Source organism: Chlorocebus sabaeus, chromosome 14 (genome assembly GCF_047675955.1).
Source record: "Chlorocebus sabaeus isolate Y175 chromosome 14, mChlSab1.0.hap1, whole genome shotgun sequence".
Classification (NCBI taxonomy): Eukaryota; Metazoa; Chordata; class Mammalia; order Primates; family Cercopithecidae; genus Chlorocebus; species Chlorocebus sabaeus.
This window is the reverse complement of record NC_132917.1, coordinates 71,442,635-71,458,188: the sequence shown is the minus strand read 5'-3', so window position 1 is coordinate 71,458,188 and position 15,554 is coordinate 71,442,635. Positions and strand designations below refer to the sequence as shown.

The 15,554-nt window shown below is 43.4% G+C and overlaps 1 protein-coding gene across 17 annotated transcripts in view; it reads right to left on the bottom strand.

Moving 5' to 3' along the window:
• Window positions 1-15,554, bottom strand: part of DYSF (dysferlin) — a 238,722-nt gene that overhangs the window by 40,943 nt on the left and 182,225 nt on the right. For all 17 annotated transcript variants that reach the window (XM_073023068.1, XM_007970265.3, XM_007970270.3 and 14 more), the window contains one exon: window positions 1,263-1,361. In XM_073023068.1, coding sequence (XP_072879169.1) covers window positions 1,263-1,361 — 99 coding nt within the window. The remainder of the gene's footprint in view (window positions 1-1,262; window positions 1,362-15,554) is intronic.

Here is a 15,554-nt window from a genome sequence, read left to right as displayed (position 1 = left end):
TCCCCAGTCTGCTGAGAGCTACTTCCACCCAATAAAACCTTGCACTCAATCTCCAAGCCCACGTGTGATCCAATTCTTTCAGTACACCAAGGCAAGAAACCCCGGGATACAGAAAGCCCTCTGTCCTCGCGATAAGGCAAGGGTCTAATTGAGCTAACACAAGCCGCCTACAGATGGCTAAGCTGAAATAGCACTCTGTAACACACGCCCACTGGGGCCTCAGCTGTAAACATTCACCCCTGGACACTGCTGTGGGGTGGGAGCCCCACAACCTGCCCATCTGCATGCTCCCCTAGAGGTTTGAGCAGCAGGGCACGGGAGAAGCCAGCCACACCCCCATTGCACGTCTTGTGAGGGGGATAAGGGAACTTTTCCTGTTTCATAACCAATAATTTTTAAATAAATATGCCCCGTGCAATACTTGAAGCATGTTGATATTTAAAAACTATTCATTGTTAATCTGAAATTCAAATGCAGCTGGGCATCCTGAATTTTGACTGGCAACCCTATCAGGGAGACCATGCAACTCCTTTAAGGAGTAATTTCTGAGTCACCTCTGATTATCTTCTTTAAAAGTAGTCTACTTTTTCAAAGTATAATTATATTTGTATAATTTCCTCAAAATACCACAATTTGACTGACTCATTTCTGGTTTTTTCCACAGAAACAAGGTTTCCCATATTTTCAGATTTGTAGGTAATTTTCTGACCCAACTGTAGGAGTTAGGGGTCAGGAGTACATTCTCAAACTGACGCTCTTTATTTTAACACAAACTTTCTATTATAGAAAAGTTCAAATAACACTGAAAGACATGGAATAGGACAACAAATCCCTGCCTACCCATCTCCAAGCTTTAACAATTTTCAATGTCATGCAATATTAATAATGTTGACTATTTTGAAAATCAGTCAAGGGGGCCACCCTGTTTTGGGTGGCGGCGGGGGGAGCTGGGGCATGTTAACACAGATCATTTCACCTCTAAACACCTCTGTATTCTTCAGCATTCTCCTGGGAATACTGTCTTGGGTATCCCAGCCCACACTCGCTTCAGGCTGTAAATCAGTGGGTGGTTTTCTCACCCAGCTGGTCTAGTAGCATTCATCACCCTCAGACACCGAATGAGGAGGCAAATGCAAATAGATCTACTGCATGAGCTCTCTTTCTGTTGTGTCTCCCACTGCCCAGCGCGCGCGCGCACACACACACACACACACACACACACACACACACACAGTGACCGTCAGACTGAAGAGAGGCCTTACCTTCAGGGTATCAAAATCCTTCTCCAAGTAGGAGCCGCACTTTTCCCTCTCCCCTATGGAGGCAAAGAATTTGCTCCACCAATCGATAAACTCTTCCTCCTGAGTGGGTAGAAAGAAAAAGACCATTTCAGAAACAGGACTTGCCAAGGAGCGTCCTTCAGAGTTGAAAACCCTCCCTCTGCTGCTGGGCTGCTCTGGACCACAAGGCTTTCCTAGGGGTGATTTGGGGGAGCAGAGAGAGGAAACTTCCGCCTCTCCAGGGGCAAAGACTGCAGACTGAGGAAGAGGTTTCAGCATTTGGTTGGTGTTGAGAAGTGGAGGCTCTAGCCCTGGCTCTGCCCCCCAAGCATGTGTGTTTCTGTCAAACTCCCCAGCCTCCCTAAGTGGGCATAAGCATCTTTGTAGTTCCTGCATCGCAGGGACCCAACACACTGAGACCAAAATCAGAAGGTACATAGGGTAACTCTTAGGGGAAAATGTCAATAATGTATTATTTATGAATAAAATGCAGGAGACCCAGGAAAATTCAGACCCAAAAGAGTTTTATCTATTCTGTCCACCCGTCTCCCTACCCAGGCAATAAAGGATGCATTGGAAATCAGCACTTAGCCTTCCCAAGGTCAGATCAAGGTCAGATCAAGGCAGAGTCCCTGAAAATCAACTAATACTAAGTACCCTTTATTCCACAGACACTGCTAAATGTGAGGTATCAGGTGAGAAGAAAGGAAGTGTATGACAGCACATTTTCTGTGTGGCACCTGCATCCTTCCTCCAGTCACTCCTATTTGCAGGAAAAGGTGGACAGGACTGTTGTGGCAAATCCTGACCTCCCCACCTTTTAACTCCTCCTATATACGGTGTGTCTGCAGGCCCTCTTAGCTCTGGTGTCTAGAATATTCCTTCAGCTGTGTCCTGTCTCAGGGGGTGGGGTGTCCTGTCACCTAGAGGGTCACCAAGCTCCCTGAAAGTGGGATGGTCAGTCCACCCCAAAAGCTCTCCAAGGTCTCATCACTCAGTCTGCGCCCATCTGTACCACTAGAGCTCATCTGGTTTAGTGGGAAGGGCCAAGTACATGGCGTCAGGAGCTCATTCTCAAACTCGCTTTCCTCCTCTGTATGAGAAGGTAGGCTAGAAGATCTCCCAGGAGCCTGCTCTGATTCTCCACCAGGAACTGAATATCTATCACAGAGTTTCTGAAAATGCTCGTGGCCCCTTCAAACTAAAGCCAAGTGCTCCGAGCTCTGGCTTACTAAGGGCAAACACAAGCTGGAGCCCGGCCAAGGGTTCCTGAACAGGCACCCTGGGAAGAGGGTAGGATGAGGTTCTCGAGTCTCCACCCATCCTGGAAGTGTGGTCCTAACACCCCTTGTGTGGCCGGGTGGTCTCCAGACGCACCACACAGGGAATGTATACCAGAGTGAGGCTGAATCTGCAGCCAGGCCCTAGCAGACCCACTTACCTGGAGGATCTTCTGCAGCCAGGAGAGAGGAAACACGGTCAGGTGGGGTAGGGTACAGCATGGCAGAGCTTTCTGACTTATAACTACTCTAGAAAAAGCTACCTTAGAGCAAGGCAGACCAAGCCTTGATGTTTGAAGTTCCATTTAAAGAAAAAGGTGCTATGGATGACACACATATACAGATATACATATCAAACTCACAGGATGACCCACACGCAGAAGAACAGACTTACACAGTCACGTCCAGGAGAGATGTGCATGCTAAAACACACATACTCCCCCACAGAAACACACAACGGCACATACTGAAACATAAGCAAACATGGACACTCAGGTAGAAATGGTTAGAACGGAATCCAGTTTAGCTGTTGAGTGCCCCTGAATCTTTATTTTTCTTTCCCAGCCCAAATACTTAAAGGTTTGAGTTTATAACTCAGGCTCAGAGTCAGGCACAGACAGACAACCAACCAGTGAGTTCTGTACAAAGAAAAGACAGGAACAAGAATTGTGGGGAAGGTATCACGCTTCCCTCAATCCTGAATAACCAAGTTAATTTCCAAAGGAGTCAGAGACAGGTAGTCTGAATAATACCATTAACAGTGACAACTAAATAGACAAACATTATGTACACTAAAAACAGAAGATATACCTTCTTTTCCAGCACCTTTGGAGCACTTAGAAAAAAATAAAAAAGCCACAAAGCAAATCTCAGTAAAGTCCCAGAAATAAAACCACTATCAGTCACATTTTCTGACCATACTGCAGCAAAACTACAAAAATGAGAAATTTTAAATAAAATACTAACCTTTTGGAAATTTAAAGGCATATGCTTAAAGCCTACCTGGTCAAAGAGAAAACCAAAACTAAAATCTCGGATACTCAGGAAATAACCAACAATAGGAGATACACGTCCCAAAATGTATGGGTTGTAGCTAAGCCTGTATTCAAAAAAAATGTATCTTAAGTGTTTTCACTTTTATACAAAAAGAATGAAAATAAATTACCTGATAATTCAAGAAATTGGAAAAGGCAGAAAGACCAAAGCAAATTGTAAATAGAAATGAATATATTAGAAAAGAGGATATTACAATTGATAATTAAAACCCAGAGCAAGATTTCAAAAGACCATTAAAATAAACGTTTATCAAATCTAATTTTTACAAGTAGATATACTATTAGGAATGAGAAAAATCAAATAAAAAGATATTATTGGAGACAATGAAAATATTGAGGTTTACGAGGCTGAAACCAATGACAAAATCTTAGAAAATGTAGATGAAGTGAATGATTTTCTAGGAAAATAAAAATTGCCAAAATTGATTCAAAAGTAGTAGAAAACATGGAGAGATCAATAACCTTAAAAGAAAGTGGAAAAGATCTCAATGAACTACTTCCAAAAAAAGACATGAGGCCAAGATCATTTCTCAGGGGGAAAATTCTATGTTTCAAAGAATAAATCATGCTTTGTTCCACAGCATAGAAAAAGACGAAAGTTTTTACACTCGTTTATGAAGCAAAGCTTGACAAAGCAACACACATACACACACACACACACACACACACACGCACACGCGCGGATTAATCTCATTCCTGAAGAGAGACATAAAGATTCTAAATAAAACACTAACGAACAGATGGCAGCACTCAATCTGGCGTGGTCAAGCTGGGTTATTCCAGAATACAAGAGTGGCTCAGCCTCAGTGAGTCAGGAGAGGAAACCCACAGGATCATCTGCAGCAGAGGTCTGAAAACAATGGCCTACTGGCCAGCCACCTAGTTTCGTAATTTAAATATCAATATCTTCTGTAGCCACAATTGCAGAGTTGAATCATTGCAACAAAGACCTCATGACCCCCAAGCCTAAAATACTTACTACCTGACCCTTTAAAAAAAAATTGCCAGCCCCTAGTTTATAAGATGCAAAACAAAAACAAACAAAAAATGGACGTTTAAGAAGTTAGAATTTTTCATTTATTCTCAAATGAACCTCTCAGTGAATTAAAAGAAAGTTTTCTTAGCATTATAAAGAATATTTTAAAGCAATAGTCAGCATTGTGTTTGACAGTATCAGGCTTTCTCCCTTCTGGGCTCTTGCACATATAGGTGCCTCTGCCAATAATTTTCATGTGACATAGACATAAAGAAGCAGTAAAGCAGGGTGGGTGAAGCCAGGACCCAGAAGCTAGACTGCCAGTGTTCAAATCCTGCCACACTCAGTGGTGTGACATTGGGTCACTACTTAACCTCTCTTGGACTCAATTATCTATAATGGAAAAATAATAGTGTCAATTTGACAGTTATCGTGAGCAATCAATGAGTCAATATCGAGAGAGTGCTCAGAACTGTGCCTAGCACATAAATGCAGTGCAAGTGTTTCTTGCTCTTACTGATAATAGTAATATTGCTGTTGTTGCATGGACCTGGTTAGCTTCTTGGCCAAGAGCTAATCTCCTACAAACTGCTGGTGGGCACGGATGGCGACTATCATTCCAGAATGCAAATCGGCTGCACATTTCCATAGCCTAAAAGAACATGCACTTTGACACAGCAATCTTATTCCAGAATTCTATGCAAAGAAAGTAATCGTTGATATGCATAAAGATTTTACTTCATTTAAAACAGTGAAAAATTGGAAGCAACTTAAGTATCCAACAATAAGGAACTGTATGGATAAACAGTACATCCATATGATTAAACATTACACAACCTAAAAAGTGATGCTGGGAAAATATATTTACTGACATGAAAAGTTACTCACAACTGATGAGATTTATAAACGGCTAAAAAATAATGTGATCTCATTTTAACAAAAGGACTAAACCCCAAATGTTCATAGTGGTACTCTGAATGGTAAAATTGTACACGTTTTATTCCTTTTATTTTGTATATAACTCAAAAATTTCTAACTTTTCATTGTATGCAAGTATTCCTTGCATAGCTTTAGAAATTAAAAATTTTTAAATAAAGAACAGCAGCAAGATGCTTCAAAACACACTACCAATAAAGTGAAAAGACAACGCACAGAATGGGAGAAAACACTTGCAAATCATATATTTGATAAGGGATTTGTATCCAGAGTATATAGAGAACTCACAACTCAATAATAAAAAAAAAAAATCATCCAGTTTTAAAATGGGCAATGGATTGAAGTTGACTTTCCCCAGAGAAAATATACAAATGGCCAATAGCACATGGAAAGATGCTCCACATCATTAGACATCACGGAAATGCAAATCAACACCTCAGTGAGAAACCACTTCTCACCTGCTAGAATGGCTATCATCATAAAGTCAGATCATAAGTGTTGGTGAAGATACGGAGAAATTGGAACCCTTGTACACTGCTGGTGAGGACATAAAGTGTTGCAGGCACTTTGAAAAACAGTTTGGCAGTTCCTCAAAACATTAAACATAGAGTTGCCATATGGCCTAGCAATTCCATTCCTAGGTATATATCCAAGAGAAATGAAAACTTATGTCCACACAAAAACTTGTACATGAATGTTCAAAGCAGCATTACTCATAATAGCTAAAGGGTAGAAAGACCTAAATATGAATCAACTGATGAGTGGATAAAGAAAATGTGATACATCCTTACACTGGCACATTATTTGGTAATAAAAAGGCAATGAAGAACTGATACATGTTATGACATAGATGAACCTAGAAAACCTTATGCTAAGTGAAAGAATTTAATCACAAAAGACCACGTACTGTAGGATTCCATTTATATGAAGTTCCAGAATAGGCAAATATATAGAAACAAAAAATATTTAGTGGTTGCCAGGGGCTGGGAGTGGTTGGGAGGGACTGCTCACTCCTTAGCCTCTCTAGGATTCCATTTATCTAATCTGTAATGGAAAAATAATAGTATGAATTTGACAGTTATTATGAGGAATAAATGCTCTTCAGTACTTTTTTTTTGTAGTTATAAGGATATTCTAAAATGGATTCTGGTCATGGTTGCACAACTCTGTTAATATACTACAAACCATTAAACTGTATCCTTTAAATAAGAACCTGTATTCACATGGATTATCTCAATAAAGTTGCTAAAATTAAAAAGAACAAATGATCAAATACAACCATATAACATCAAACAAAAGAATAAAAGCAGGAATCTCAAGTGTTTCTTTCTAAGGAAATAAGAGTTCAATTTTTTTTTAATAGAACAAGTTATTTACCACCAACGGGACCTAAATCTTAGCACGCTGTTTTCCCCAAGTTCCCCTCTTGGCTACAATTCCCTCTTCCTTCAAAGTTTCAGGTGATGTCTGGTGGCTGCTGTTCCCCAGCAGACTCACAGCTGCTGAGACGAATGGCCTGTGACCTTCCTCAGCTGGCTGGCTGCTCAGTGAGTTTTGCCCCCATTTTCTTCCTACATCCCACAGGTAAACCCTCTTCTAATCAATCACTCACACCTTTAACAGCAATTATGCATGTGACAGAATCATGATTTACATATTAACTAATATTTTCTTGGTCCTACAATGCTTTGTTTACCCCCTCGCCCTTTCCTTCTCCTAAACTCCTTGCGCCTCTCTTGTTCCAGGTGGCCAACGCCACCTAGGGTTAAATCCAGCTGTTCTTCACTTCGCATCAGGTCCCCACAACCAAATGTGGCTGAAGAAAACCACGAAACCAGCTGCTGGGTCTCACACCAAGTTCCTGGCACAGCTTCAAGGAGCCCCAGTGCCACCCAGCACCCCATCTCACTTCCCTGGCCCTTTACTCACCGCTTCTGATACCACCTGCCACACTCGCCCTCTCCCCAGCCCTCTAGCACCTCCTCCCTAGACTCATGCTCAACCCATGTCCCTGCTTCCTTTCTCCTAGAAAGCAGAAGCAACCAGAAGAGACTTCCCCAAGCCCCCACCAGCACCCACGCCATGTGCTAACTTCCCTTCTGCTCCTGTGGGTGCTCGGTTTGTACCCCAACCCACGGTCAACCTCTGCCCTCATGCCCGGGGCTCATCCCCTCTGGCCCACTCAAGGCCATCACTCCATGACTTTCCCCACCCTCTCCTGTGTCACCAACATCCCTCCCCTCTGGGTCATTCCAGTCGGCCTTCACACATGGGCACCAGTGCCCCACTATTCACCAAGAATATGTCTCTCTCTCTGCCCACACGTTCCCTTTTGGCTTCCACCTCACTACCTTCACCCCTTTACAAAAAACTTCTAGAAAGAGTTGTCCATACTTACTGTCTCTAATTCTTATCTTTCCATTCTCTGTCCTCCCTCAAAATATTCTTGTCAAGGTCACCAATGACTCAGACCTCAAAAATCAATCCAGAAGCAGTATTTGGCAGAAGTGGTCACTCCTCTGTCCCTGAAGCATCTCCCCTCGCCTTGCAGAGCTCCACAGTCTGGAGCACCACAGTGTTGTCCTCCCACCTCACCAGCCACACCTGCACAATCTTCTTTGCTGCCTCCTTCTTGTCACCCACGCTTTGGCCATCTGAGTGCCTCGGGGCTCAGGGCTTGAGCCCCTCCTCTCTATCCACTCTCGCTCCCTTGGGTTTTCCCTGGGTCTTAGCTCTTTAAATAGCACATACGTTGATGAGTCCCACCTTGAGCTCTGTCCAGCCTGGATGCCTTCCCTGGACTCTAGCTGCCCATGTGACATCTCCCACTGGACACCTGATAGGGTTCTCAAAGGTAAGTCCAGATTCCTATCTCTGAACATCCCTGCCCAGTCTGCTTATCCCACACCCTTCCTCATATGAACAAATGGCAACTCTCTCCTTCCAGATGCTCAAGACAAAATCCCTGCAATCACCTTTGACTCCTGTTCCTCATGACCCTCATTCAATCCATCAGTCACTCCTGCTGGCACCACCTCCAGTGCATATTCAGAACCAGACCACTCTATCACTACTGCCCCAGTCCAGCCCCATCATCCTATGCAGGATGACTGCAGCAGTTTCCTAACTTGCCTCCCCACCTTTACCTTTGCCATCCTGCTCCCTGAATCCATGCTCAACCCAACAGCCATGTACATCGGATCCTGTCACCCTCTGTGCAAATCCCTCCAGTGATTTGTCAGCTCACCCAGAATAAAACTAAAGCCCTTGTAATAACTTCTAAAGTCTCTTATGGTTGAGCCCCCACACCTCCCTGATCTCACGTCCTTCCGCTTTCTTCCTCACTCATGCCATTGCAGCCAACAAGGCTTCCTGGTCCTGAACACTTCCAGCATCCTCACGTCCTTCCCCTGGCAGGAATGCTATTCCCCCGATAGATCCCTAAGCCACTTCCTCACTTCCTTCTTGTCTTGATTCCAGTGCAACCTCAGTCTCATCCTCGTTATTGTCCATATTGTAAATCACAACCCCCTCTCAACAATTCCTATTCCCCCTTCATTGCTTTTTCTCCACAGTGATTATTGCCATCTGATATCCCATAGATTTTACGTAGGTAATATTTGTTATATTTGTTAACTGTACCTCCTTCTCCATGAAGGCAGAGCCTTTTATCTTTTATCTTTTTTTTTTTTTTTTTTTCTGAGACAGAGTCTTGCTCTGTCACCCAGGCTGGAGTGCTGGAGTGCAGTGGTACTATCTCGGCTCACTGCAAGCTCTGCCTCCCAGGTTCAAGCGATTCTCCTGCCTCAGTCTCCCAAGTAGCTGGGATTACAGGTGTGTGCCACCACACCCAGCTAGTTTTTGTTATTTTTAATAGAGACGGGGTTTCACCATGTTGGCCAGGCTGGTCTCAAACTCCTGGCCTCAAATGATCCACCCACCTCTGCCTCCCAAAGTGCTGGGATTACAGGCATGAGCCACCACACCGAACCCCGTTTACCTTTTATAACACTCATAACCTCAATGCTTAGAACATTGCCTGAAACATAATTGCAGTTCTGTCAATATTTGATGGATACAGGAATGCCTCAACAGCAGAATGTGGGGAAAGAGGGGGTGATCCTTGGCTTGGAAGTTTACAAAGGCTGATCATGTGCCATTAAAATAATAGGCTTAAAAGAATGTTTTGTCCAGCCAGTTTTTCCCCATCATAGGCAAAATAAATGAAAGTGTAGAAGGAGAAAGGAAGTAAGAATTAGAGACTTGTGATAGTTTCTGATAAGGCACTGCACACCCTGCCTCCAGGTCAGCTCTAAAGTATATACAGAACAGACCCCTCCATAACTTTGGGGGTCCAGACAGCAGCAGCCACCCAGAAGTTGCCAGAGGAACTGGATGTGGGGCAGTTGACTGGAGATGGCTGCATGGGTGCATGGGAGGCAGAGCCTAAGCCCTTGGAATTTCCCGTAGACCCCAGAGTGTCATGGGAGAGCTGCTTAATGGTGCCCCACTCCCTGTAGGGCTTGAAAGTTAGTGGAGAGAGAAAGAGCCAGGAAACCTATAAAGATTTGGGGGCTGAAATGAGAAGATGCAATATGGCCTGTGTGCCCAGAAATCAGTGGGTCTCTAAATGTCAGAGTGGACACATACTGGTGACCAGGACTTCCTCCCTGTGGAGGTCAGGACGTTATAGAAGCCCAACCCAGAATTCAGCTGCCTCCTGGGGTTAAGGAGGAAGACAAAAAGCCCAAACTACCTAAGTTTAAACCTAAAATGCTGAAGATTACCCGGATTTTTCTGCCATCAGGAAAAATGTGGGCTCAAAGGAGAGATTAAGTTGATTCACAGAAAAATAAAGTTCTATTTTTAATACACTCACAGATGTGACTTGAAAATATCATTCCTGCTATTTCACTAATCTGGCTTCTGATGGAGTTATTTCAAGCCCACTTCTCCCTTTTCTTCGCCAGAAAGTCCAGGAATAAGTTAGCACACCCATAAGAAAGAGCCCCACAAAAAAACAGGACAGCTATTCCATGTCTGAACTCGGAGGTGCCAAAGCCAACTAACCCTCTGATGTTAATGGAATCCCATATTCCAAAGCTCCAAAAGGGAAATAGTGGTATGTTTTCTCATTCCAAATGTGTTTTTTACCTCATTTTGCAATAGCAAAGCATCCAGTTTTGGAACATGGCAAGGAGGAAAAAGAAACACAAAAGGTTTGATATTTGAGGTGTCACCTTAGGCTTTAACAAGAAGTCTGGCCATTAAAACATCACGCCCCCATGCTCAAGGTTCAAGGCCCCTTGTGCAGTCAGCCAACCCAGTAAGTCTGACCAAGGCATGGACCGGGAGCCTCTCCAGTTTCAGCTAATAGCCAACACGCAGTTCCTGGGCAGCCAGAGCAAAATAGCAGAGATATGTTTCTCCAGTCTTGATCCAGTCTAATGAGCACCTTAATCCCCCTGAAGACCCAAATCAGTATGATACATTCCAAATATTTAATCTCCCATCAGCATTCAGTAGACCTAACACATTTCATAAATATGGGTAGAAAAACGGGCAACAATAATTCCTTTCTGTGAAGTCAGGAAGCAGGAGACAGGGGGCAGGTACAGAATTTGTTTTCTCTTCCCAGGATGACCAGTTGAATCAAAGAGAAAAATTTCTGGTCAAATCTGTTTGCCACCAAGGTTATAATGCTAAACCTTGGGTCACTATAGAGAACTATATGCCCAACTCTTAAAAAAAAAAGTGGTCCATTATTGTTTATAATTTTAAGTAGGTCTTCATGCCTATGTCAACCCAGAGGTAGACATCCTAGACTGTGCTGAAAGTAATTTCCCTCTTAGTACAAATCATCATCATCAAGATAATAACATAACAACCCAACACTGGGGTTACTGTAAGGCTCAGAGTAGATATCTACAAAGATATGCTGTAACCTGTAAAGTTTACCATGATTAATGTTCTTGGTGATATTGCCAGTGTCATCAGTTTGATCCAGTACTGCTACCCTATAGCCCTACATCTGTATTACTGGAATCATGGTACAAAGGTTCCTCTAATTCTTTCATGTCTTGAGATTTAGGAAATGGACTATTTACTCATGCACACATGAATAAACGCATATGTAACATAAAAGTACTCATGCCTACATGTAGACCAGACAAACCCCCAGACATGCAAATACCCTGACTTCAAACCTACTCCACCCTCCATATACAAAATCACTCATGCCCCCCAAAGCCACATAGACATATGCCCACAGCCAGCCACCGTGTTGATTCAGCAGAACTCCACACACTCATAACATAAGTCACTTAATTATTTCTACAAGTGGAACACTAGGCCTTCAACCTCTTGTAGACACTCCCTGTAGTCCAGCCTCCTAGTCTGTGGAGGGGATCATTACTCCACTTACTCTGATTTCTGGATCAGCAGAGGTGGGAAAGAAGTGAAGACCTTTAACCAAAATGCTGAATTGCTTCCAAAGGCCCAGAGACTACACGGGCCTGAAATCCAGTAAAGTCAAACAGATGGCAAGGGGACCTGATCACTTGACTATTGGCCTGCTTCGGATGGGGGACTCACAGAGTGTTGGGGAGCTGTGGGGAACCCCAGGTTGCTGGTGTTTTCTCAATTCAGGATCCTAAGATAGATCCCTGGGAGCCCATGCCTGGATTCTGTGAGGGCACCATAACCCCATACAACTATGCAGAAAGCCTAGAGTAATGGAACCTAGACAGTAGGTGAATGAAAGAAGCTTCCATCAGACTCTTCAAACATACGAAGAAAGCAACAAAACAGCACTAATTCAGAATCTATGACAATTCCAATAGGGCCTGGGCAGCATACCTTATCTTCCTTCTGCTTATGTATACAATTTTGCTTAACAAGAGTTCCAATTACTCAAGAGGAAAACTATTTTTGAAGGCCTTCCCAAGACTACAGAAGCATTCATCAAGCTACAGACACTAATATTAGCTCTCCTAAATTCAATTTTAAGAGGATTTGAGGGGAGCCTACTATGTGCCAAAGTCAACCTACTTTCTAGTTACTGTGTGCATTTTCATACACAAAATCACATTACTTTTCAAATATTTTATATTTTGAACTTGTTGTTAATTTGCTCTGATTTCCCTGTGCCTTGGTTAATGTAGAGAAGAGTTAAAGACAAAAGGTGGGTTAATAAGCTTCACCAAGCACACTCAGAGGGGTCTTGTGCTCAGCAGTGAGCACTGCACCGACTTCCAAGCACTATTTTGACCCAGGCTAGCGAGTAGACAGTGCATAGGACCAATAGGGAGAGGAAGACATCAAATTAGACCTCAGAGAGAGTTGCCTATGCTGTAGATTTCCTAGGGAAGCTGAGAATACCCCTCTAGGAAGAGATGAGTGTTTTTTCTTTAGATGGGAAAACAGATCCCTCTTGGACCAGGGGAAAGACCCCTTGGGGCAGGGGGTGGTGGAGGGGTTATGTCAGGATGAGGTGGAGGCAAGGAGGGCTGGATGGTGGGAGCCAGGGCCTCCTCCTCCCTGATGGAGCCCTGAAGTTTGCCAGACAAGTTTCACCCCAGGCTGTCCCCCCTGCAGTGTGCAGCGAGGGAGGAGGGGTGCACCCCCGAGGAGACCACAGGAATGCCAAGCAGGGAAAAGGCGCCCCGAGCCAAGGGCTCCGGCAACAAGGATCCAATATCGGAGGGTGACTCCAGCCCCCGTAACAGGAGAGACCGTGAAGTATGTGCTCTGCTTCCCAACCAGCAAACACAGCAAATAACCAATTACTCCAAATAGCTAACAGATTTCGGCTCTGATTCCCTCCCCTCGTCTCCCCTGTGCTTTCACTTGTCATTTGATGGGCGATTTGTATTTGCTCTGAGAAAATGAGAGAAAGAATGAGTCACAAAGGAAGGTCCAGATTACACCAGTGACGGGCATCAAACCTCCTAATCAGAACTAATGGGAGTGGGGGGAGGCCAGGCTACACTGGCAACACTTCTGAACGAGTGATATTTTTAAAGAAGTACAGTTACTTTCAAGCACATACAGTAATTCTTGCTAAACCAATATTGCCAAATACATGTCCTTAGGAAACCTACTTTAAGAAAAAGTGTCTTCCTAATTAGCACATCTGATATGTACAAAAGTACAGGTAAAACCATGAATGTTATTAAAGTTAAAATACTCCCCCTCTAACTCTCCAGTTCAGAGGTGCAACCATGAAGTTCAGAGACAAACTGCCTTGGATGCCTTCTGAAAATGCTTCCTCACTTGGGAGCCACGCCCTGTAATTGATTCCTTTGCTCAGAAAACCTTTGCTTCAAAGTCTTGGAATAATTTGTTGTCAGTACTCATGAGCTGCAATAAGGCATCCCGCATCCCCCCACAACCTGGAATTAAGGGAAATAGGGCTGCCCTTGGAGAATTAGACCATGAAATAACTTCATAGTCAGTGAGAGCAAGGAGAGGCAAAGTCGCCCAACAGGGAAGAATGCCTCCTACCCTAAGACTTAACCATAAGTGGGGAGAACGTATTAATCCAGAGAAAAAGCATATTCATGAAGAAAGGTACTAATCAGGCCTGAAGAACAGGCAAACAGGAGTAAGGGGTAAACACTGGCAGGTGTCCACACCAGCACCATCAGGGGAAAGGGGGCCTACGCTTAGGGACTAAAGCTGCCCCTACCTTTGGAGATGGATGTGTCAGGCCATCTTGGTCAGCTGGCACTAAAGTTCAAATTACAGAACTCTTTCTCTCCTCATTCTGATTTCTCACTCTTAATCACAATTTGGCTTCCCACTCACTGAACTTATAGGAGACTATTCGCTGGACCAGCCACCAAGGTCACATGCCCCAGTTAGGGATATTTCTCATGTAAGTTTACACAGATGCTAGCCGTGAGAAAATTGACCCAACAGGTGTCTGAACCCACAAGGTTAAGGATTCACTCAGCCAAAACTGTAGAAACTTCCCTAAAGTAACACCCTGCCTGGTGGGCCTGGTAGGAAAGGGTCAACTCTCCTTTACTTAAGAAATTCCTCTATAGAAGTTCATTGGTAGGGACAGCAGCTCTGGCCCTCCAGCCTACCCTAGCTAACCCCTGACTACCATAACAAACATAGGAAATAAACTCTTCAGCCCAGAAGAATAGCCCCATGTCGCTGCCTCTGATCCTAGTTTCCTTCTTACTTATCCCACCCTGCTGGATTTCTAACCAGCAAAGTGAAACTATTGCAAATCTAAACTATTTCCTTCTTCCTTTTGTCTGAGTTTGAGATTAGAAGGGGCCATGAATTTATGGAAAGAATCTAACTGAGCTCCCAGTATTTGACAAGAAAGGACTTCCCTCTGTAAGGATAAACACAAGGCAAAAAAACGAGAAGATATTAAGGGCAAAAGAAGGAGAGCAATCTGAAGACAAAGACAAATGTCTCCCAATGCTCTTAAAGAGTTGAGTAAAAAGCAGAAGAAAACAAATGGCTCATGTATATTCATAGGAAGTCTTAAGAGGAAACTGCAAACAAGAAATTAGAGTACACAACACTGAAGGAGATAAACCTGCATGATGAAAACCATGACTTCAAATTTAAACCTCTAATAAAGGCATTGATTTCCAGCAAAATGACACATTAGACAACCGGAGAAACCCTCCAAGTAAGAACACCTAAATTAACAGATAAGATACTTCTAAAATCCATTTTAAATGCATGACTGAGCTGATAGGAATGTAAAGAAAATCCTTAAGGGCAAATGAGAAAGGAAGAATCCAGAGAAATAAGGAGCCAAAATGCATACTAACTAGGGGACCCAAAAAGCCACACACTGAACATTTAGTTTTAAGTGAATCTGGGTTTATAGTGTCTACAGACGTCTGGTAAAAGTAAACACATATCCTCTCTAAAAGAATGTAACTTCCACACAGGCCCCAAAGAATTCTCAGATAAAGTTCCAAGGAACATGGTTCACAATCAAACACATAAGGAACTAGGCACCATGAGCAAGAGCCAGCTAGAGCCAACCAAT